The 23,841-nt window shown below is 42.6% G+C and overlaps 2 protein-coding genes across 2 annotated transcripts in view; both read left to right on the top strand.

The window, feature by feature from the left end:
• Positions 1 to 1,504: 1,504 nt before the first annotated feature.
• On the top strand, positions 1,505 to 9,884 carry LOC132773699 (protein FAM200C-like). The gene is made up of 2 exons (XM_060773116.2): positions 1,505 to 1,662; positions 8,162 to 9,884. Exons 1-2 carry the CDS (start codon positions 1,626 to 1,628, stop codon positions 9,748 to 9,750), a joined length of 1,626 nt encoding a protein of 541 aa, XP_060629099.2. The 5' UTR covers positions 1,505 to 1,625; the 3' UTR covers positions 9,751 to 9,884.
• An 8,916-nt stretch (positions 9,885 to 18,800) lies between these two features.
• Positions 18,801 to 23,841, top strand: part of NUDT3 (nudix hydrolase 3) — a 36,506-nt gene continuing 31,465 nt past the window's right edge. The window contains exon 1 of the mRNA XM_060773117.2: positions 18,801 to 19,356. Within this exon, the coding sequence (XP_060629100.1) occupies positions 19,258 to 19,356 (99 nt within the window). The 5' untranslated portion in view covers positions 18,801 to 19,257. The remainder of the gene's footprint in view (positions 19,357 to 23,841) is intronic.

The raw sequence follows: 23,841 nt of genomic DNA, 5'->3' as shown, positions 1-23,841 counted from the left end.
TGCCTCAAGCAGAGAAGAGTTATTTCTCCCACTCTAGACATTCCACAGATATATAAACCCCACTTGCCTAGTTTCCAACAGACCTCACAACCTCAGAGGATGCCTGCCAAAATGCAGGCGAAACTTCAGGAGAGAATGCTTCTGGAACATGGCAGTACAGCCCATAAAGCTCACAACAACCCAGTGATTCCAGCCATGAAAGCCTTGGATAGCACATTGGTAACACAGTTTAGATGCAATATATAATTTGGCCACTAGATGTTGCATAATGTGAAGATGCTATAAAAAAAGCCTTTGCATTTTAAAAACCTAGACACAGGAGGGCAAAGGCTAAAGAAAATAAAAGACTGTTCGAAGAACTCTGTTAAACATATATCCTAATCTAACACAAAATTGAACTAGTTTGGCTTCTGATAGAGTGAACAAGAGGCAGAAGAAAAGAGAAAGATCCCTCAGAGTAAAACTACACTGAAATTAATGGGGTTTGATACCACATTAGTGTCAATGGATCAATTCTATGGTATTATGGCAGTTATCGTTTTCCAAAACTTTTAGTTTTCCCTGTTAGAGTGCTGGTGGCTCACCAGACTACAAATCCCAGAATTTACAAGGTCTTTAAGCCTTTACTATGAAGAGTACAAAACTACAACTCCTGGGATGCCATAACATTCAGCCAGGGCAATTCAGCGGTGTCAATTCCACAGGTCAGATACTGCCTGAGAGCAGTAAATGGCTGCAGAAAATTTTGGAAGTGCTTTCAAGAATTCTAGAAGGGGTAGGAGTTCAATAATAATAATAATCATCATCATCATCATCTTTATTTATACCCCACCACCATCTCCCTAATGGAGACTCGGGTGGCTAACATGAGGTCAAGCCCCAAAATACAATACAGCACAATAAAATACAGAATGCAGAAACAAAATTACATCAGAAGATAATTACAATAGCAAAGTAAAATAATAAAGCAAATTCACATAAAATAAAATCGAACAGAATGGGCAGGCCAAATGGACAAGATGAAATGACCATCTGTCAGGGGTGCTTTGAATGCAATATTCCTTCTTGGCGGGGGCTTGGACTGGATGGCCCATGAGGTCTCTTCCAACTCTGATTCTAAATAATAAAATCGTAATGGCGACTGAGGGCCCTTCCACACAGCCCCATAACCCAGAATATCAAGGCAGAAAATCTCACAGGACCTGCTTTGAACTGGTTTATCTGAGTCCACACTGCCATATAGTCCAGTTCAAAGCAGATCATGTGGGATTTTATTCAGCTGTGTGGAAAAGGCCTGATCATCCTTAAAAGCTTTGGCCTAGGGAGGAGAGTAGGCAAGGGTTAAATGCTGGCGCTTTGCCTAGAGAAGGAAGGCAAAGTTTTGGCTTCCTGCTTTAAGCCCCGCCCCCTTTGCAAGGGAAGCCATCGAACGTCCAATCACTTGAGATGTTGGCTGTACCACGCAACTCTGATTGGCTAATCTAATAGCACGTTTTCGCGGGAAGGTGCGAGAGTTTACATCCTGGGGTTCTCTCGTGGCGCTATCATTTCCGAGGAGAAGTTCGAACTGAGCGGAGTTCTGCTGCTGTTGGTAATAAGCGGGTCCTACTCACCAGCCTGTCCCTATGTCATCTGCAAGCAAGGACTTCTTTCTGCGTTCAGGTCAGTGTCCAGAGGAAGGTGATGGTGAGAAAAGAGGGTTCCTGAACCCCCTTTCCAAGGTGGCTCTTTCTACACTGTCCTTATATTCCAGGATCTGATTCCAGATTATCTGCTTTAAACTGGATTATATGAGTCTTCATTGCCAGATAATTCGGGATAAGAAGATAAAAAATATCCTGGGTTATAGGGGCAGTGTGAAAGAGGCCTGTGATTTTAATTATTATCTTGCAATTATATTTTTTCTCTTGCAAGTTCAGTTGGTGAGGGGGGATACTTCCAATTGCAATAATAGGGGGATGGGTAGTGAAATATTTCCAATTAGCGTTACTAATGTTCAATCAATCATTGATTGATTACTAATGTTAAAGGTCTGTTTTATAATTTCCTCCAAATGCAGGACCCACTGCCACCCTGAGTCCTCATGGGGAGATAGGTGAAATATAAATAAAATTTGATTGAGAGGATCCTACTCAGGCATAAGCCCCCCAAAATCAGTTGTGGAACAAAATGAATCTGGATAAGAACACAAACTGTACCAAATACATCTTTTTCGTGCAAGCTTGTGGCATATTATGTATTGTTTTGTTACATATTATTATATGCAACATTGCATGTAATATATGTATTGTATATGCTCTCTCTCTCTCTCTCTATATATATATATTACATTTTATATAATACTAGCTTGGGTACTAGCTGCCTGGGTTATTTGAAAAAGTCAATTTTTAATTGTACAAAATGCATAAGATTGTGGGTGAACTACAACTCCCATCATGCCAGGTTAACTCCAGGAAACTCCATCAATACTTAAAGTTTGTTATATTGGGCAAATTTGTTCCAGATGCATCATCGGTGGGGTTCAGTGTGCTCTCTAGCTGTAGGGTAAACTACAACTCCCACTATGGTGAGTCAGTCCCTCCAGTAGGTTGAGTTAGTCATGGGGGTTCTGTGTGCCAAGTTTAGTCCACATCCATCATCGGTGGGGGTCGGTTTCTCTGGTTGTGGGTGAACTACAACTTCCAGAAAGGAAGTTCAGTTCCCCCCAAACCCCTCCAGTAATCAAATATTGGCATATCGGTATTTGTGCCAAGTTTGGTCCATTTCCATTGGTTTTGGGTTTGCAGTGCTCTCTGGATGTAGGTGAACTACAACTCCCCCAAGTCAAAGTGAATTTCCTGCAAAGACCTTCAGTATTTTTTGCTGGCCATGTGGGCTCTGTGTGCAAACTATAAATCCCAGTGCCTACAACTCCAAAATGCCCAGGCAAATTCCCCTCAAAACCCACCAGTATTCAAATTTGGGCATATTGGGTATGCATACCAAGTTTGGTCCAGATCCATCATTGTTTGGGTTCATAGTGAACTCTAGATATAGGCGAAAACTACAACTCCTATAAATCTCTGCAAAGACCTCCAGTATTTTTTGTTGGTCATGGTGGTTCTGTGTGCCAAGTTAGTATTTATTTTATTTATCATGTCAACCAGACAATTGTATTACATTTTAAACAAATTTTTAACAAACAGACAAAACAGAGTTTGCAAGCTTGGTAGTTGATTAAATGTCCTTTGACCAGTATCTGGCCAAGTTAGTTCCAGGTCAATTGTTGGTGGCGTGCAAAATTGTTAGGAATCAGGAGCTCTCTTCTAAGAAAAAGGAAAAGAAAAATAATAAAAGTAACTATATCTATTACATCTTGCCTTTGACAATGGCAAGATGCTTCCTCACTCTAGAGAAGACAAAAGGAGAAGAGGCCAGAAAATGGAGACAGGCCACATGGCCAGCCCAGGGCAATAAAATACTTTTAAAAGAGGAAAAGATCACATTCCTAGATATTCAAAGGGGGAGGAGATAGTGCCATTCAAAGATGAGTAAGACAAATCCCTTCTTAAAATCAACTAGCTAGAGGAAATTGGGGAGGAATCCCTCAGTCTATCTAAGCTAACTACTCATTGAGAGCTGGAGACTTGTGCACTCAGGGATGAAACCCAACAAAAGTGCTCCTAGATTGCAGGTGATCTATACATCCCAGCACCTACAACTGTTGTCAAGCAGGTTAGAATGGCTGTGGATTAGGCCCAAGCCATTGTGGGTAGCCTGGTGAGAAAAGAGAAGCCAATATTCCAGAATAAATCTCACCAAGCTGAAGAGAAAACCACTGAGATGTTTATTGCATTCCAGCTGGAAAGAATGACGATTGCAGTAATTCTGCCAAACAAATCAATATGCCCATTGGGGAAAGAGATACAGTATTTATAAGCTTTAGATTCAAAAGTTCCCATGCCCAGCCGGCACCCTCCCCCCCCCAGCACACAGAAAACCGGGCGACTTGGAAGGCGCTAAACAGACTGTGCTTTGGCACCACAAGATGCAGAGCCAATCTTAAGAAATGGGGCTACAAAGTGGAATCCACGACATGCGAGTGTGGAGAAGAGCAAACCACTGACCACCTGCTGCAATGCAACCTGAGTCCTGCTGCAATGCACAATGGAGGACCTTCTTGCAGCAACACCAGAGGCACTCCAAGTGGCCAGCTACTGATCAAAGGACATTTGATCAACTACCAAGCTTGCAAACTTTGTGTTTTGTCTGTTTGTTTTGCTAAAAATGTAATACAAATGTCTGGTTGCTCCTGATACGATAAATAAATAATCCCCCCCCCCCCCCCCAAGCTGACGTTACAATTGGCTGTGATGTCAGCAAGCTGGCCAATGGCAGCCTGAGCCCTGCTTTGGTCTCTCAGCCAATGAGGTGGAAGGGAGTCGGGCAACAGAGAGACAATGAAGAAATGTCCAGTTGACTGGTTTAAATGACTAATGTTTGCAAAATGGCTCAGCGATTGCTTAAGCCCTCGAACTGGCCAGGTTTATTGTTTAAGTTCCTTGGAATCATCATCTGTAGTCTGGCCCAAGTGGCCAGGTCCTTTGTTTTATCATCTGGAGATATGGGGTGCGTTGATGAACTTTGGAACTGGTTTCGGCCAGCAGGGCTGACATAATGGAAGAAGCTGTGGTGAAGTCCTAATTCCTCGCAGACAGGAAGACACCTTTATATCGGGTGATACCATATATCCATAGACCCTTTTGTTCTGGGTGGCCTCCTGCTCTCCGAGGCCCAGGTCAATAGTCATTTAATTATTATCCATGCAAATGGGCTTGGTGGAACCTTTTGTTAGGGGATTAGTAGCTCAGGAAGCATGAGGGGACTTCCTGAGCCAGGTGAGTTGCTGGATTTTGAAAAAAGTAGATTTTTCTTCACATTTCATAAATATAGACATGCACACATATGGGGAAGGGGAACATGCAAGGAAGGATAAATCATGCAAGGTCAAGGGAGCCCTGTCAGCCCTCCCCCCAAAGTCCATTGAAAGTTCATTAAAAAGTTGTGGAAATTCATAAAAGATTCACAGGGGTTTGGCAGAGGGTGCCCGAGAGTTCCAAAGTTCCTTAAAGGTTGATTAAAAGTTTATAGGGAGCCTTGGAAAGTTCATAAGAGTCCATGAGGAGCACATTGGAGTTACTGTGAGCGCTGAAGGTTGAGATCCATTCACTGGAGAGGAGAAAACTATAAATCCAATTAATAAATAATAGCCAAACTGGTCAGATGCAAGTTTGGGTTACAGGGGCATTGCCATGAGGGGCCATGGAAAGAGCCTTAGGTTTCCACATGGGGGAGAGATAGGGGATTATGGGATCATTCCAGCCTGGTGTCCTTGGTAAAACTCTGAATTCCTTGGTTTGAACTATCTTTTACAGCAGGGGTCATCAAACTACGGCCCGAGGGCCGAATGCGGCCCTCCAAGGTAATTTACCCGGTCCTCGCTCAGGGTCAACCTAGGTCTGAAATGACTTGAAAGCACACAACAACAACAACAACAACAACAATCCTATCTCATCAGCCAAAAGCAGGCCCACACTTCCCATTGAAATACTAATAAGCTTATATTTATGAGAATTGTTCTTCATTTTAATTATTGTATTGTTTTAAAGTACTTTTTGCACTACTAATAAGATATGTGCAGAGTGCATAGGAATTCATTCATGATTTTGTTTTTTCAAATTATAATCCGGCCCTCCACCAGTTTGAGGGACTTGTGAACTGGCCCTCTGTTTAAAAAGTTTGTGGACCCCTGTTTTACAGAATCCTGGGGGGAGGGATCATCTCCGATATCACAACTACATGTTGAAATTTCCCCAAATCTCTCTAGTACCTTCCGTTGCTAATCAGTTCCTCTCCTTACTGTGTGCCTTAGAAAATAATAGGAAAGGATTATAGGAGAGGCAATGGGCAGGGTCATGCAAATTCCATACCAATGGAGAGACTCAGAAACACTGGGGTGTCTGTGGTGGAGGAAACACAAAATCTAGGATGAAATTGTCCCTGTATGAAAGCCTTCACTTGGGTAGGGGGCAGTACGGTGTTTGTGGAGGACATTGGCAGTGCTCAGCCCGCATGATAATTTGCTATCCCATTTCTGGCCCATATCCTTTCTTGAGATCTACAATGAGAGCGCTCCATAGTATTCTAAATACAACAGTAAAATAGGCTGTGCAAGGATATATCTGTTTTTAAATAATTCCTATCATGCAGAGTTGCTATTTTACTCCCCCCCCCCCCCCCCCCCCCCAGAATTACTATAGATTTTCTTTTCTGGAAAAGTCAAAAGATTTGATTATGTGAGTGTGGGATATTTCCCTCAATGTGCACTGTGCATTTATTTGCATTGAATCTGTTTTGTCATTTTCTTTCTCCTTCACGGTTGTGGTTACAATTCTTCTAGAACTCTTCACAGTGCATTTGATCTTTTCACCATCTAAAATTTGGGATGTTATGATCAATAGGACTAAATTGTAGCATCCTCTATTGCAACAGAAATCCTAGCAGATCTCCACTGCTTTGCATTCATTTCCTACCTTCTTTATTCCCATTCTTTATCTAGTCTTTGGTCCAGAAAAAAAATGGTCCTCATCTTGTGGCAGAAAAGTGTTCAATGGTCTGGAGCAAGGGTCCTCCAACCTTTTTAGCCAAGGGCCAGTTCTCAGTCTCTCAGTCTGTTGGGGGGCCGAACTATAGTTTGAAGAAGAAAAAACCGAACAAATTCCTACATGCACTGCACATATCTTATTTGTAGTGCAAAGTACAATACAATATTTAAAAGGAAGAACAATTTAACCAACATAAATTCACCAGTATTTAGTATTTCAATGGGAACTGTGGGCCTGATTTATTTATTTATTTTGCTGATGGGATACTCAAATTAATTAGGATTGTTGTTATGTGCCTTCAAGTAACAATCTTAAGGTGACTGCAAGTCTAAAGTTTAGGGCTGGGGCTGGGTAAATGATTTTGGAGGTTTACATCTAGTCCATGGGCCTTAGTTTGGGGATCCCTGGTCTGGATCCTTTTGTAACAGACATTAAACATCACCTGATTGCCCTTCCCTATGTGACATTAAAAATAAATTGTTAAATTTAATAGTCTAGTTATTAATGTACCTTCCATTGTGTTAGGACAGCAGTTCTCACCCCCTTTGGGGGTTGAACAACCCTTTCACAGGAGTCACTTAAGACCACCAGAGAACATATTTCTAATGGTCTTAGGAACTGAGAAACTGCTAACTTGTTCCCACCCCCTTCGCTTCCCAGAATCATGTTCTTCTCTGGTGATGTCAGTCAGTCTTCCCCCATCTGCCATTTTAGAAGGAATAGAGGAGAATGATGGAGGTGAGGTTTGCTTAGGAGCAAAGAGGGGGGAAAGGAGAAGGTGTGGAATGGGAGGCTTAAAGAGGGGTGGAGTGGCCCCTCCATGGCCAAATCCCAGGGAGAAAGAGAAGGTGAGGAGGCTTCCCCCCAAAGGGACCCTGCCATGGGCTGCAGCAGTGGGGCCTTCTCCCACTCTACCCTTCCTTCCCTCAGTTTGCCTGTATCCTCAGCAGAATCTTCTACCTCTCTCTTCCTCTTGCTGCACCTCATGCTCTCCATGAAGTGGGCCCTGTCCTCTCCTTCTCTCTCCATCCCTCCTTCTCCTTTTATACACTGTTCCTCTATCCATCTCCAGGCAGATCTGTCCACATGCAGATACATCCACATATGAGTACCCAGTGTGATGACATCACCGACCCCATCACATGCACCCGTACAAATATATGTAACAGGGTTGGTGGCATAATTAGTTATGCAGATCAGTCACACGCGTGTTGAAAGCAGTATTGGAGGTAAAATAACGCTTCATTAATTATAATTACTGGGTAAATGTAAAATAATGTACTGCAAAATCATCAACTACTGCCAAAAAAAAAAAATCTACCATGAGAGCTTAATCTGGATGCTGATCAATTTTTTTTATATTCAGCTGTGGATGATGTAAATACTGCCCCCTTGTGATGGTATGTTAAAAAAACACAGGATGGTAAAGCATAGGAAAGTTTAATGGACTGTGTTGACTGAACTATGGCATGTATCATCTTTTGTATTATTAAAGCTATTGTTATTTTTTTTATTAGCAAACCATCCTACGACAATGGATTGTGTAGAGAAGAAATTTAGAAAAAGAAGACATAATGAGGATGTAGCAGCCATTGAAGCTTCGTATGTGGTGTCACTCAGAATTGCCAGAGCTATGGCACCTCACACCATTGCTGAGGATTTAATGTTGCCAGTAGCCAAAGACATTGTTCAATATATGATCGGAGAAGAATTTGTTACGACATTGAGTGCAGTTTCTTTATCTCACGACACTGTCCAGAGAAGAATAAATGACATGTCTGCTGATATTCTTGATCAGGTTATCCAGGAAATTAAATCTGCTCCACTTCCAATATTTAGTATCCAGCTGGATGAATCTACAGACACTACAAATTGTTCACAATTACTGGTTTACGTGAGGTATATTAATGATGGCAACTTTAAAGATGAGTTTCTTTTTTGCAAACCACTTGAAATGACAACTACTGCATGTGGTGTGTTTGACACAGTTGGTTCATTTCTGAAAGAGCATACGATCTCTTGGGAAAAGGTTTGTGGTGTTTGCACAGATGGTGCCCCAGCTATGTTAGGATGTGGATCTGGATTTCAGAGTTTGGTACTGAATGAGTCACCAAAAGTCATTGGAACTCACTCTATGATGCGTTGGCAAATATTAGTAATGAAGACACTGCCACAAGAGTTACAAGAAGTAATGAAAAGTGTCATAAGTTCTGTCAATTTTGTAAAATCAAGCACTTTAAATAGTCAACTGCTCTCGCAACTGTGCAGTGAGTTGGATGCGCAAAACAATGCTCTGTTACTTCATACTGAAGTGAGATGGTTGTTGAGAGGAAACATTTTAAAACGTGTTTTTGAGCTTCGTGATGAACTCAAAACATTCTTTAATCAGGAAGCAAGACCGCAGTACGAAGCGCTTTTCAGTGATAAAAATGAACTGAAGAAAATAGCATATTTGGTTGACATCTTTGCCATCTTTAATGAGTTGAATTCATCGCTGCAAGGACCAAACACAACATGCCTTGATTTGTATGAAAAGATCCAATCATTCCAAATGAAACTCCAGCATTGGCAAAAAAAACTGGATGAAAGTAAAATTTACATGTTGCCTACCTTATCTGCTTTCTTTGAGGAGCATGACATTGAACCTGACAAAAGGATTACAATGATAACTTATGTGAAGGAACACTTTCACATGCTTGTTGAGGAAATTCCATTGTACTTTCCAAATCTACCTGACACCCCATTTGCACTTGCCAGAAGCCCATTCTCAGTTGAAATTGAAGATGTCCCTGAAGGAGCCCAAGAGGAGTTCATTGAACTTATTAACAGTGGTGCAGCAAAAACTGATTTCTCTACAATGCCAGTTGCAAAATTTTGGATCAAGTGTTTGCAGTCCTATCCTGTTCTTTCTGAGATTGTGTTGCGCCTTCTTCTTCCATTTCCAACAACATATCTTTGTGAAACAGGGTTTTCCAGCTTGTTGGTTAGCAAGTCTAAAAACAGCAGTATATTTGTTGAGGAAGATGATCTTCGTTGTGCTTTTGCAAAGACTTCCCCGAGAATTTCTGATCTGGTGAGAAAGAAGCAATCTCAACCTTTGCAATGACGTTGGCGTTTTACACTGTCACAAAATGTAGTAATGTAGTTTACTGTTACATTAAGACTGTTACCCATGTTATACTATGCTTCAAGACAAAATTTCATTTATTTGTAAATAGAAATAAATATTTCTCAATATATGCATATTGTTTTTGTGATTAATCATTATGCTTTAATTATGTTCAATTTGTAACAATGAAAATACATCCTGCATATCAGATGTTTACATTACAATGCATAACAGTAGCAAAATTAGAGTTATGAAGTAGCACCAAAAATAATTTTATGGTTGGAGATCACCACAACTTGAGGAACTGTATTAAAGGGTCACGGCATTAGGAAAGTTGAGAACCGCTGGGCTGTGCTGATATACATTTTCCAGTGAGACATACTTTCACTTTTCCTTCTGTAAAGTAGCTTCCTTAGAGAATCTGTGCTGGGTCCTATTTCATTTTTCCTTTCATCATATTTTTTCTGGAAGTGCAATAACCATATTCTATTAAGTGAAAGTTTCTTAGGCATTTTTCCAAATTCTGGCACTCTTTATTAGCTCCTACAAAAAAATCTTTATTAAAAAGTTCTTTATAATTCAAATCCCCATTTTGTCAGTTAATCACAATCTACCACATATATTTTGAGAGAGGCCTGTGTTAATAGATACAGAGAGAAGTGTTGGGGGGGGGGGGTTGTATGTTAAACTGATACATTACAAAAAAATCATGATTACGCAGTGCTTTTTGAAGTTTAGAGGTTTTCTTGGTATTAAATAGGTGAAGACTGTATTTTTAGCCCACGTGGTGGGAGGTATGAAACATAAATATATTGCTGGTGCAGTGGGTACAGAAATCAATTTGCTGAACTCTTATGAATTCACTTCAAGAGAGGGGCCCCTGTGATGCAATGAGTAAACCCTTGTGCCAGCAGGACTGCTGACCAAAAGATTGGCAGTTCGAATCGGGGGGAGTGAGGTGAGCTCCTGTTAGTCAGCTCCAGCTTCTCATGCTCCCACAGAATGGTAAAACATCCAGGCGTCCCCTGGGCAACGTGCTTGCAGACAGCCAATTCTTTCACACCAGAAATGACTTGCAGTTTCTCAAATTGCTCCTGACACACACACACAAACATTTAAGAGGAAAAATATGTTTCTAATCCTGTTGAGGCCTGTTTATAATTTTTAGTCGTTAGAGAACAGGATTTTGGTATTCTACTGAGCCATGTTTGAAATAACCTTTTTTGTAACTGGTGACTTTAAGACTATGCTTATGCATCCTATTAATGTTTTCTAATATAACTATTGAATTACCATTCAAATTTAGGTCAACAGGTAGTAGCAAGAAGTGCAAACATATCAGTTGCCAAGCATGGCGTAATACTGGTATTTTTCTGAATTTTGTACACAGGCTGTTGCTTAGGCTTATAACTCAATTGGAATAGATAGAAATTTAGCTGTAACTGCTTTTCAGGCTTCTTAAATGTGGAAACACGTGCTTAAATTCCAACAGCATCTTTTGTAGCACCAGCTAGACAGATGGATGTCTTGAGGGCATTTTTTTCTTTGTTCTGACATCTACGATAGTCCTGCACTTGCTAAGACCAAAAGGAGGCTGGGTGCTTACTAAATTTCACAGGTTCTTTTGTGTCTTCAGGGAATGCATCTACTGAATCAATATTGACAAAGCACAATATGCTAGTGATGGCAGGCCTTGAAGCACAGTGGTGAAAAAGGAGCAGATCAACACTTGAATCTGAAAAGGGGTTCTTTTGAGCAGAGAAGGCACTATGCAAAAAGAAGGCATATATTTTCTGATACCATTTCAATCTGGTTGTAGAACCTAGGGTGATCTAGCATTCTTGGCAGAGAACGCCAAAGACCTTGTAAAACTACAATTCTCATAATTCCATTGGATCGTAGCATTTAACGTGGTGTCAAACTGCATTGATTATACAGTGTAAATGTGCCCAGAGATTGCTTAAATCACCATGGAGGATGGCCTATGATGAGAATTGGGCAAGAGTGTTTCTGTTAGTTCTGCTGGCCTTTTCAACAAGTTTTGATAACATCAACCACAATACCCTTCTACACTGCCTCATTGGATGGGACTTGGAGGCACAGTTTTGTGGTGGCTCTGTTCCTTCCGAGGGAGAGCAATCCAAAAGGTGATAGATGAGGACTCCTGTTTAATGCCGTAGACCTTGGCCTGTGGGGTCCTTCAGGACTCTTTTTTTCACCCATGCCATTGAACACACACACATAAATAACATGAGATTGCTGGCACAGGTCATCAATTTGGGTCAAGGTGCCATCAATATGTGGATGACGCCTAGCTTTATTACTCTTCCTCCTCAATTTAAAGATGCTTTCTCAATTCTAAAGCAGCCTCTTGTCATCAAGTAATGGACTGGATGAGGGCAAGCATATTGGAACTTAATCCAGACATGACAGAGGTGCCCCTAATCAGTCAAAATGCAGATCAGGCAATAGCTTGTGTTAGATAGGGGTTACACTCCTTAAAGCTTGAAAATTTGGGAATACTCCTGGACTCGGCTTTGAACCTGGAAGCCCATGTTTCTGCAGAGACCAAGAGCGTTTTGCATAACGGTCCCCTTTCCTTGAGACACAGGATCTGGCCATACCTTAGTTACATTCTGTTTGAAATAACTGCAACAAGCTCTACATGGGCTTTCTTTTGAAGAAACTTTGCAAAGTTCAACTAATAGAAAGAGCTGCAATCATATTAACCAGAGAAATTAAAATGACCATACAATTTCCCTGTTAATAATAGTTCCACTGGTGCCAGTTTGTTCCTTTGCAAAAATAAAAGTCCTGGCTATGATATATGAGCCGCTATATAGCTCACATCTAGGCTATCTGGGAGCTCGTATCTCCCTGTATGTGCCTACCTGGGCTCTGAGATAGAGAGAGCCTTCTCTGTTTTACTACCATTTATGGTATGTTTTGTTTGTGGCGCAATGGGTTAAACCCTTGTGCTGGCAGGACTGCTGATTGAAGGGTCGGTGGTTTGAATCCGGGGAGCGGGGTGAACTCCCATCTGTCAGCTCCAGCTTCTTATGCGGGGACATGAGATAAGCCACTCACAGGGTGGTAAAACATCCAGGCTACCCTGGGAAACATCCTTGCAGATGGCAAATTCTCTCACGCCAAAAGCTACTTGCAGATTCTCAATTCACTCCTGACACAAAAAAACAAACAAAACATACCATCCATCACAGTTGTTGGGATGCAAGATAGTGGCTGCCCCTAGATTCAGAAATCCTTCAGAGGAAAGCAAGAATGGTACTGTCACCTTTCCATTTGATAGGGAAAATCCTTTTATATTTTGGCACTTTTAAATCAGACAGTTTTGAAAGAGTAGGCTAAAGGTCTATTTTTAGCTCAATTGTTTTTAATAGTTTTCATCTTTAAAATTGTATTTTATTAAGCATAGTTCTGAATTATCTTAATACTATGATTAGTGTCATTCCATATTCATGTTTATTTTTGTGTGTGTTTTTAACTTGTATTCTTTTAAAATTGTGTGATGCCTTGAGTCCCAGTTATAGGGGAAAGCTGAGGTACTAATACTAATAAATAATCAATTTGAATAGCTGCCTGCAATTCTCCCTGGACAAAAGTGCCACTTTGCTGGCATTCATATTAAGGAAATCATTTCCTACATCTATATTTAAGGTTTGCCAACCAGGTATAGTTGTTCCACTGTGAAAGAGAGACTACTAAGAGGGCGTTAGAGGGCCTTGAGCGTTGTTGCTTCAGGAAATGTGTGAGACCACCTGTTCCAAAATTATACTCGAGAACAAAAAAAAGGAGAGGATGCAAAAGAAAACTACAATGCAGTTTTCATTAACAGAAACATTAACTGGTCTATCAGAAGTAGCCCTTCAGCTATGTCACCCAAAGGATGGATGCGTACCACGTATAGTAAATAATATGAAAAATACTTTACAGAAAAAATTGTACTTCAACAGTGCAAAAAACTCAGCCACCAGCAACCACAATTTTAATCTCTCCTGTATTCATCACTGGTGCCTAAGGAGCCATGGTGGCGCAATGGGTTAAACCCTTGTGCCAGCTAAACTGTTGACCTGAAGGTTAGCAGTTTGAATCTGCAAGATAGGGTGAGCTCCCGTCTGTCAGCTTCAGCTTCCCATGCGGGGACATGAGAGAAGCCTCCTGCAGGATGGTAAAAACATCCGGGCATCCCTTGGGCAAAGTCCTTGCAGACGGGCAATTCTCTCACACCACAAGCGATTTGCAATTTCTCTTGTCCCTTCTGACATGAAAAAAACCAGGTGCTTTAAATCTGACATAAATGTTTTAGCTGCACTCTGTAGATCTGTATATAATATGTTCTGGCAATGTCACATGTTGTGAAGTCATAACTGAAAATTTCAGATGCCTAAAACAATTAAAGTTCAGTTTTTGTTCTACAAGTCTTAATATGTACAGAAGGACTCATTTAGAGCAGTACTACTTAAAGTGGCGGTTCATGGACTTGTGCCAGTCCACAAATCATCAGTTGGCAGTACCTGGTGAGCTTCTTGGGGGGGGGGGGGGGGGAGAGAGAGAGAGAGAAACAGTTGTAGTTAATGATAATAAATATGGTACTTGTTCCTGGCACATTATCCTCACATCAGATGTCTTGAGACACACTGATCTTTGGAGAATATGGCTGTTGGTCGTGAAAGTATGCTGTTACTTCTGGAAAAAAATAAGATGCTATAAATATAGGATGCTTCAAAACAATGGACCCAATTTCAAAGCAGTGTATGCATCATGTTACAATTACAAAAAAAGTTACAAATGTTTCATGAGTTATCCTGTTTTACTAGCCATTTTGAGCCAGAAACAAATCTACTAAATAATTCTGCAAATGGAGAGTATCTCATTAAGCCTTACGTTGTGTGGTTGTCATCTTGTGAATCACTGAGACCAGGGGCTGTTTGTGCACTGGAAGATGCATCTAAGGTTAATTAGGTAAAACTCAGTGCCCCACCCTTTCAAATGGTAAGAGTTTAATTCATGGGTGGCACATGGTTGCAGAGATACAACTATTTCAAATAGGGCCCATCTTTTTGAAATGTCCTGTATGTTAAACCGGAGGCTGACATTTTCTATTGCTTTTTGTTTTATTTGAAAATGCTAGATAAATTATACTCCAAGAGTCTAAACTGAGCATCTCCTACTTACTACTCAAAATACACAAATGAGGCAAGGTTGCAAGACCTATTATCTCAAGCATTAAAACCCAGACTGCATGGATATTAGGATATATGATCTTAGCTATCAGGCCATAGGCCATGTGCCATCAGCCTTCCAAATAATGTGAAGAATACCATTGATTTCCTTGTGATTGTGCCACACATAATGTTGTGTGGCAAGGCCTACAAGTTTAGTTTTGACTTCATCAGACCAAAGAACTTGTTTCCATCTGTTTGTTGCATCTCCCACATGCTTTTTTGTAATGTCCAAACAGGCTTTGATATGGATTTGTTTTCAGAATTGTTTTCTCCCTTGCCACTCTTTTATAATGCCCAGTGTTGTGGAGTGCCAAGGGGATAACTGTCAGCTGTCACAACATTTATCTTCATCTGAGCCACAGCTCTCCCTAGCGCCTTTAGGGCTACCATTTGTCTCTTGGTTGCTTCTGTGATAAAGGTCTTCTTTACTCGGTTATAGATTTTTGGTGGACCGCATTCTCTAGACAGAGCGATTGAACCATATCCTTTCCATTTTGTAATGATGGATTTAACAGCACTCCGGGGTGTTCTGTGATTTGGGGTGTTTTTTTTTTTTAAGGTTCCAAGTCTGGTGCCTCTGCACAGGCTTATTTTGATCGCTTCTTGGTCTTCATGCTGCTATTTGTTTATACATGCTCTTCAGCAAATGCTGGGACATTTCAGAAACAGATATCTTTAATCCGAGATCATGTGGTGCTGGAACTGCAACAGATGGACTCCATTCAACTACTTATATGATTTCTGGAAGCACAGGGTTGCACCAGAGCTTATTGAGGTTTGCCATAGCAAAGAGGACAGAATACTTATGCAATTGGCAAGTGCTGGTTTCTTTTAGGTGACTTGGCATTTGTACCATAAGGTAAAGTTTTCAAACATTTTGATATTTTTAATGTTTAGTTATCTAACATCACGAATTGTTGGCCTACTTTTTTACATTTCACACTCTATTTTAATGCATTTGCATTGTTTTTATTAGCCATGCTTTATATTTATCGTTCACCAGATCAAGTCCCTATATTAGGAGAAAGTCAGGGTAAAATAAATAAATAATAAATGACTCACAAAGAATACAGATTGAGCATTTGGAAATCCAAAATACTAAAAAAAAATCTGCAATTGCTCACAAGGGTGGCTGAGATAGTAATACCTTCGTCTTCTGATGTATGCAAACTTTGCTTCACTATATATATAAAAGTGAAAATATGTATGTATGTTCTACAAAGGCACCTAAATGGCTTGATGGTCCTGGACCAAACATGGTACACATATCTTTCATTATCAAACTTAAAATACTAGTGGAGCTTCAACTATGAAAATCTACCCCTTTGGACTTTAAGGGCCCAAAACTGAATAAATATGTAATGTATACATGCAATGTTCAGATGCAACCACAAGAGGGAAGTATATAGAAGTACAACCTGCTTTGGTTAGACCACATCTGGAATATTGTGTCCAATTCTGGGCACCACAATTCAAGAGAGATATTGACAAGCTGGAATGTGTCCAGAGGAGGGCGACTAAAATGATCAAGGGTCTGGAGAACAAGCCCTATGAGGAGCGGCTTAGGGAACTGGGCATGTTTAGCCTGAAGAAGAGAAGGCTGAGAGGAGATATGATAGCCATGTATAAATATGTGAGAGGAAGCCACAGGGACGAGGGAGCAAGCTTGTTTTCTGCTTCCTTGGAGACTAGGACGCGGAACAATGGCTTCAAACTACAAGAGAGGAGATTCCATCTGAACATTAGGAAGAACTTCCTGACTGTGAGAGCCGTTCAGCAGTGGAACTCTCTGCCCCGGAGTGTGGTGGAGGCTCCTTCTTTGGAAGCTTTTAAGCAGAGGCTGGATGGCCATCTGTCGGGGGTGATTTGAATGCAATATTCCTGCTTCTTGGCAGGGGGTTGGACTGGATGGCCCATGAGGTCTCTTCCAACTCTTTGATTCTATGATTCTATGAAGGAGAGATGAAAAATCGAAGAAGGCTAGAAGGGCTGGAGGGAGACACTCAAGCACAGGACTTCTTAAGCTTTTCCTTCTGCGACCCCCCTTGGCCTGAGAAATTATCATGTGACCCCAGACATATAGGTATAGAAATCAAACATTTACGATAACAAATCAGCATTTGCAAGGCTTGCAAGACAGGCTGGTTTTCCTTTTTATAAAGCACAGCAGAAGCAATGTATTGTCGAAGGCTTTCATGGCGAGAATCACTAGGTTGTTGTAGGTTTTTCGGGCTATATGGCCATGTTCTAGAAGCATTCTCTCCTGACGTTTCGCCTGCACCTGTGGCAAGCATCCTCAGAGGTTGTGAGGTTAATTTCAACAGAAAGTAGACAATTTCAACAGAAAGAAGGAAATCATGAAAATGAACAAAATATGGCTAGAGTATTTAAAAAACTCTAAAATCATAACAGTAAATAAAGAACCACACTCAGAAAATAGGGGAATTCCAGACAGGAAACAATCAGGGCCAGCTAACACCTCCCAACGAAGGATTCCCCCAGGCAGGAAGCAGTCTTTGAAGCTGCAAGTCCATTCAAATGAGGAATTTGAACCAGAAGACATTGGTTACACAGATTTATATAGTTTTTATTGCTTCTGTGGTTTTTATATGTATTTATGATACTATTTAATTGCTTTTAACTGAGCTATGTATGTGTGTGTCATCTAATTGTGCCGGTTCTGTATCACCACACTTGCCTCAAACAGACATGAGGTCTTTCTCCCACCCTGGACCTTCCACGGATACATAGTTGCTGTAAGTTTTTCGGGTTGTATGGTCATGTTCCAGAAGCATTCTCTCCTGACGTTTGCCCTTCATCTATGCCAGAGATTGCCTGCCATAGATGTGGGTGAAATGTTGGGAGGGAATGCTTCTGGAACATGGCCATACACCCCCAAAAAACTCACAGCAACTCAGTGAATCTGGCCATGAAAGCCTTCAACAATACTCCCTTGCGTAGTTTCCAACGGATCCCTCTACCTCTGAGGATTTCTGCCATAGATGTAGGCAAAACGTCAGGAGAGAATGCTTCTTGAACATGGCCATATAGCCCAGAAAACTCACAGCAACCCAGTGATTCTGGCCATCAAAGCCTTCAACAATACTCCCTTTTTAGTTTCCAAGAGACCCTTCCACCTCTGAGGATGCCTGCCATAGATGCAGGTGAAACGTCAGGCGAGAATGCTTCTGGAACATGGCCAGACAGCCCGGAAAACTCACAGCAATCCAGAAAGAAATGTGTTTAGAGTTGGGTCCCACTTCCAAAACTATTTCATTATGGGCATATATGCAAAGCCAGGTACCCCGAAATCCCACAATTCCGACCCCCAGCATTTCAGGACCAGGGCCCCTCGAAGTGTTCTCTGTGGATGAGCCACAGTGGGAGTGGAACACAAAAAAGCCACTGAAAACCATAAGCATGTGGACAAATTCAACAGAAAGGAGGAAATCATGAAAATGAACAAAATCTGGCTACCAGTATTAAAAAAACTCCAAAGTCAGGAGAGTAAATAAAGAACAACAGTCAGAAAACAGGGGAATGCCAGACAGGAAACAATCAGGGCCAGCTGACACCTCCCAGCGAAGGACTCCCTCAGCCGCTGGAGTGATGTGTTCCACCCAAGACGAGGGGAACGTGAAGGGGCGAAGTACACCCGTCTTTCCTTGCTGCCGCCTGGCGTGAGCTTGCCCGCCCTCCCCCGCCAGCCACACAAGAGCCAGAGAGGAGCCTCCCTTCTTTCCCAGCCTATCCGAAGCCGCCCCTTCTCCCCGCCTCCCTCCTCCGCTACGCTTTTGGCGTGGCGCTGGCTCCTCACAAGACGGGCATTGTTCCCTTTGCTCGGTACGCCATTGGCGTTCCGCGAGCGAGCCGGCTTTACGGAGGGAGCGTAAGGGCTGGGACGACAGGAGAACGGGCCGAGCGATTCTCCAACGCGCCTTGCGCGAGCCGGCGCCATTCTCCGCCCGCCGCCCCTTGCGCTGCCGGCGTAGCGTGCCTCAAGATGGCGTCGCGAGAGTCGTCGTCGGTGTCCGGGGCGCTGGCGGGGGGGGCTGTGGCGGCGCGGGAGGAGCTGCGGCGGCGGCGGGCGGCCAGCGGCATCTGAAGGGGGAGGCCAGGCGCCGACGGAGGGAGGGAGGGAGGGAGAGAGGCCTTTCCCCGCCGCGGAGCCCACGCCCTGCCTGCCTGCCTGCCCGCCCGCCTGCCTTCCTCCTTTCGGGTGGGTGGGCCTGGCCCCCTGCTCCCTTCACCGTGGAGGATGATGAAGCTCAAGTCCAACCAGACGCGCACCTATGACGGCGACGGGTACAAGAAGCGGGCCGCTTGCCTCTGCTTCCGCAACGAGAGCGAGGAAGAGGTGGGTGAGGAAGAGCAGGGAGGAATGGCGGACGGAATGGGGCACTCGGGAGAGAGGAGGGGGCGTGGCGAGGGGCCCCCAGGGAGAGAGAGAGAGAGATGGAGGAGAAGGAGCGCCAGCCCCATCCACACCGCCATCTCATGCTGTTACAGCCGGCAGGGGCAAACTTGGGCCCTCCAGGGGTTTGGGACTTCAACTCCCACCATTCCTCACAGCCCCAGGCCCCTTCCTTTCCCCCCTCAGCCGCTTAAGACTGCCTGGAGCGCCATTATCTTCCCGCCAAGGCAGTACCTACTGATCTACTCACATTGGCATGTTTTCAAACTGCTAGGTTGACAGAAGCTAGGTTGACACCCCGCTCCCTGGATTCAAACCTTTCGGTCAGCAAGTTCAACAGCTCTGCAGTTTAACCCACTGCGCCACCATTTATATAGTTTATATATAACTCATATATATATATATATATATATATACACACACACACACACACATACATATATACACACACACACACAAGCCGATCCCTGCCACGCTTTGCTGTGGCCCAGTCTGGTGATCTGGAAAATAAAGTAATGGTTTCTAATCTATGTAATTTCTTTATGCTTGTGGGTAAACAGTATTGCTTGTTGTTTCTTTGTCAGTGTTGATGTGGAGCAGTGGTTCTCAACCTGGGGTCCCCAGATGTTTTTGGCCTACAACTTCCAGAAATCCCAGCCAGTTTACCAGCAGTTAGGATTTCTGGGAGTTGAAGGCCAAAAACATCTGGGGACCCCAGGTTGAGAACCATTGATGTGGAGAGTGTCTGGTTTGCCTTCTCTGGAATATGCAACATATCATTGTCCTTCTTTAGGAGTCCCTTTTAAATATATGATACTATATCTGTGTGCATGTGATTCATATATCTCTCTCTATATCTATGGCTGGATGGCTCTTTGTCAGGAGGGCTTTGATTATGTTTTCTTGCCCTGGTGAAGGGAGTTGGACTGGATGGCCTTAAGTATTTTCTGTTGGTCATGGGGGTTCTGTGTGGGAGGTTTGTCCCAATTCTGTCATTAGTGGGGTTCAGAATGCTCTTTGATTGTAGGTGAACTATAAATCCCAGTAACTACAACTCCAAATGTCAAGGTCTATTTCCCCCAAACTCGATCTGTGTTTATATTTGGGCATGTTGAGTATTCGTGCCAAGTTTGGTCCAGATCCATCATTGTTTGAGTCCACAGTGCTCTCTAGATGTAGGTGAACTACAATTCCAAAATTCAAGGTCAATGCCCTTCCAGTATTTTGCTAGGGAGTTCTGCGTGCCAAGTTTGGTTCAATTCCATTGTTGGTAGAGTTCAGAATGCTCTTTGATTATAGGTGAACTATAAATCCCAGCAACTACAACTCCCAAATGACAAAATCATTTTTTTGAGTGAAGGACATACATTGGGTAGTTAGGTGTCTTGTGTTCAAATTTAGTGTCAATTCGTCCAGTGGTTTTTGAGTTATGTTAATCCCACAAACGAACATTACATTTTTATTTATATAGATATAAGGAATGGTTAACACCCTATGGTGTGTTTTTTTGGGGGGGTTTTTTTGCTGTCAGTATCCTAGTCCAGATTTCATCTCACTATCTGTCCCAAGGAGGACGAGGAGCTCCTGGTGGTGCAGTGGAGCTGTTGAACTTGCTGACCAAAAGGTCAGCAGTCGAAATCTGAGGAATGGGGAACTCCCGCTGTTAGCCCCAGCTTCTACCAACCTAACAGTTCAAAAAATTGCAAATGAGTAGATCAATAGGTACCACTCTGGCGGGAAGGTAACGGCACTCCATGTCAGCATGCAGGCCACATAAGCCAGTCTGAGTCCCTCTACGGAGGTTGAGAAGATCGGAATATAAAAGTTTTAAATTTTAAATAATAATAACCTTGGAGGTGTCTGCAGATAACGCTGACTTAGAAATGGAGATGAGCTCCACCCCCCAGAGCCGAACATGACTAGACTTCATATCAAAGGGAAACCTTTACTTTTAGTCCCCAAAGGGGACTTAAAGCAGCTACACTGCCATATATAGACTGTTCCCAAGTTACGAACAAGATAGATTCTGTAGGTTTGATCTGAATGTGTATGTTTAAGTCGGACAAAGTACATTTTAAAGTGTAGCTCCATCCAATATAGATAGATAGATGGATAGATAGATAGATATTATAGATTTGATAGCATAAGGAAGGGTTAACACCCCTGTGGTGTTTCTTTTGCTGTCAGTTCAGATTTACCTCACTGTCTGTTCCGATGAGAATGGGATTTTGAAAAAAAAAATGGCTTGTTGTGAAAACAAGGATTTGGTGATAAGCTTCAATGGAGACACCTTTTGGTGATAGTATGATAGTTGGGACCAGAAGCTCTGAGCGTTATGGAGATGCTGTAAAGGCGGCTGTGAATAAGGGAAGAGGGGGCGGAGTGAGAGCAGGGCGGAGGGAAGCGAAGGAAGGACAAAAAGGAGGGGATGCTTAGGTTAAGGGTCAGGTTTAGAGTTTGGGTTAGGGTTACAGTTAGGGTGGCGCAGTGGATTAAAGCGCTGAGCTGCTGAGCTTGTTGACCGAAAGGTCGCAGGTTCGATTCCGGGGAGCGGCGTGAGCTTCCGCTGTCAGCCCTAGCTTCTGCCAACCTAGCAGTTCGAAAACATGCAAACGTGAGTAGATCAATAGGTACCACTCCAGGTGGGAAGGTAACGGCGCTCCATGCAGTCATGCTGGCCACATGACCTTGGAGGTGTCTATGGACAATGCCGGCTCTTCGGCTTAGAAATGGAGATGAGCACCACACCCCAGAGTCAGACATGACTGGACTTAATGTCAGGGGACTACCTTTACCTACAGTTAGGGTACGGTTTAGGGTTTGGGTAAGGGGCTAGGCTTAGGCTGACGGTACGGTTCAGGTTCAGAGTAAGTGTTAGGGTTTCACCATTAAAGAACTCTTACATTCCTTCTATATTATCTGTCTGTGGCCTGGCTTACATTAGCTAATGCAACATCTCCGTAACACTCAGAGCGCCATTATTACCTCCATATGAACTTGGAGGTGTCTACAGACAATGCCGGCTCTTTGTCTTAGAAATTGAGATGAGCCCCCACCCCTCAGAGTAGGACATGACTAGACTTAATGTCAAGGGGAAACGTTTACCTTCTTACACTTTAAAAATGTTTCTGTTCTGACGGAAACATACAAATTCATCTTAAGAACAAACCTGCAGAATCTGTCTCGTTCATAACTTGGGCACTGCCTGTATAACGCAGTGTAGCTGCTTTGAGTTCCCTTTGAAGAGGTAAGGCAGGGTATAAATGAATAAAATAATATAATAATAGACATTTGTCATCCAGTTCAGTGCAATTAAGCTGCATTATATGGCAGTATAGATGGGGCCTTAGAGTGACCCTGCCTGGGGGGTCTTTGTACAGCTTGAGCATCCCTGATCCTGAATAACAAAATAGGAAATATAATCAAAATCTTACCTCTCTTTTTGAGAGAGTTGCAAGCTTTACAGATAAAAGGAATGCTGTGGATGTAGCATATCTTGATTTCAGTCAGACCTTTGACTGAATGGAGAATGTCCCTGCATGACATTCTCATAAAGATAGTAAAATGTGGGCTAGGCAATGCTTCTGCTTGGTGGATTGGGAATTAGTTAACTGGCCGAAGCCAAAGGGTGCTCACCAATGGTTCCTATTCATCCTGGAAAAAGTGACTTGTGGGCTCAGTGCTGTTCAACATTTTTATTAATGACTTAGATCAGTATTTCCCAACCTCTTTTTGACCAGGGACCACTCTCCAACATTAGTACCAAAAGGGTTACAAATCAGTTTGCTGCTTTGGAGACTAGGACATAGTACTTTGGACACTAAGACAACTGATTCAAATTCCAGGAAAAGAGATTCCACCTATATTTTAGAAAGAACTTCCTGATGGTAAGAGCTGTTTGGCAGTGAAATATACTGCCTTGCAAGGTAATAGAATCTCCTTGTCTGGAGATTTTTAAGCAGAGGCTTGATTGCCATCTGTTGGTGGAGTGTGCTTTGATTTTTTGTTCTGTATGGGTGGCTCTTGTGGTCTCTTCTGATTCTATGATCAATACCATTCGGTTCTTGATCTCCACTCTTATTGCCCCAGCTGAGAGTGGTGTGGACATCTATCAAAGCAACAGGACTGACTTGGAACTACAACCTGGTAGAAGAACTGAGGACTTCACATTAAATCTGAGGCCCCATCTACATTGACCATTTAATACAGTTCCAAGCTAGCTTCAGACAGCAGCAGCTACACAACAAACTTTTTATCATTTTGCTCACCCTTCTCTGCACATGGTCAAGTCCAGTGGTTCTCAACCTGTGGGTCCCCAAATGTTTTGGCCTTCAACTCCCAGAAATCATAACAGCTGGTAAACTGGCTAGGATTTCTGGGAGTTGTAGGCCAAAACACCTACAGGTTGGGAACCACTGGTCTATATCC

The sequence above is a fragment of the Anolis sagrei genome, chromosome 4, assembly GCF_037176765.1.
Source record: "Anolis sagrei isolate rAnoSag1 chromosome 4, rAnoSag1.mat, whole genome shotgun sequence".
NCBI classification, from domain to species: domain Eukaryota; kingdom Metazoa; phylum Chordata; class Lepidosauria; order Squamata; family Dactyloidae; genus Anolis; species Anolis sagrei.
The sequence above is the reverse complement of the archived record's forward strand: the minus strand, read 5'-3'. Positions and strand labels throughout refer to the sequence as shown.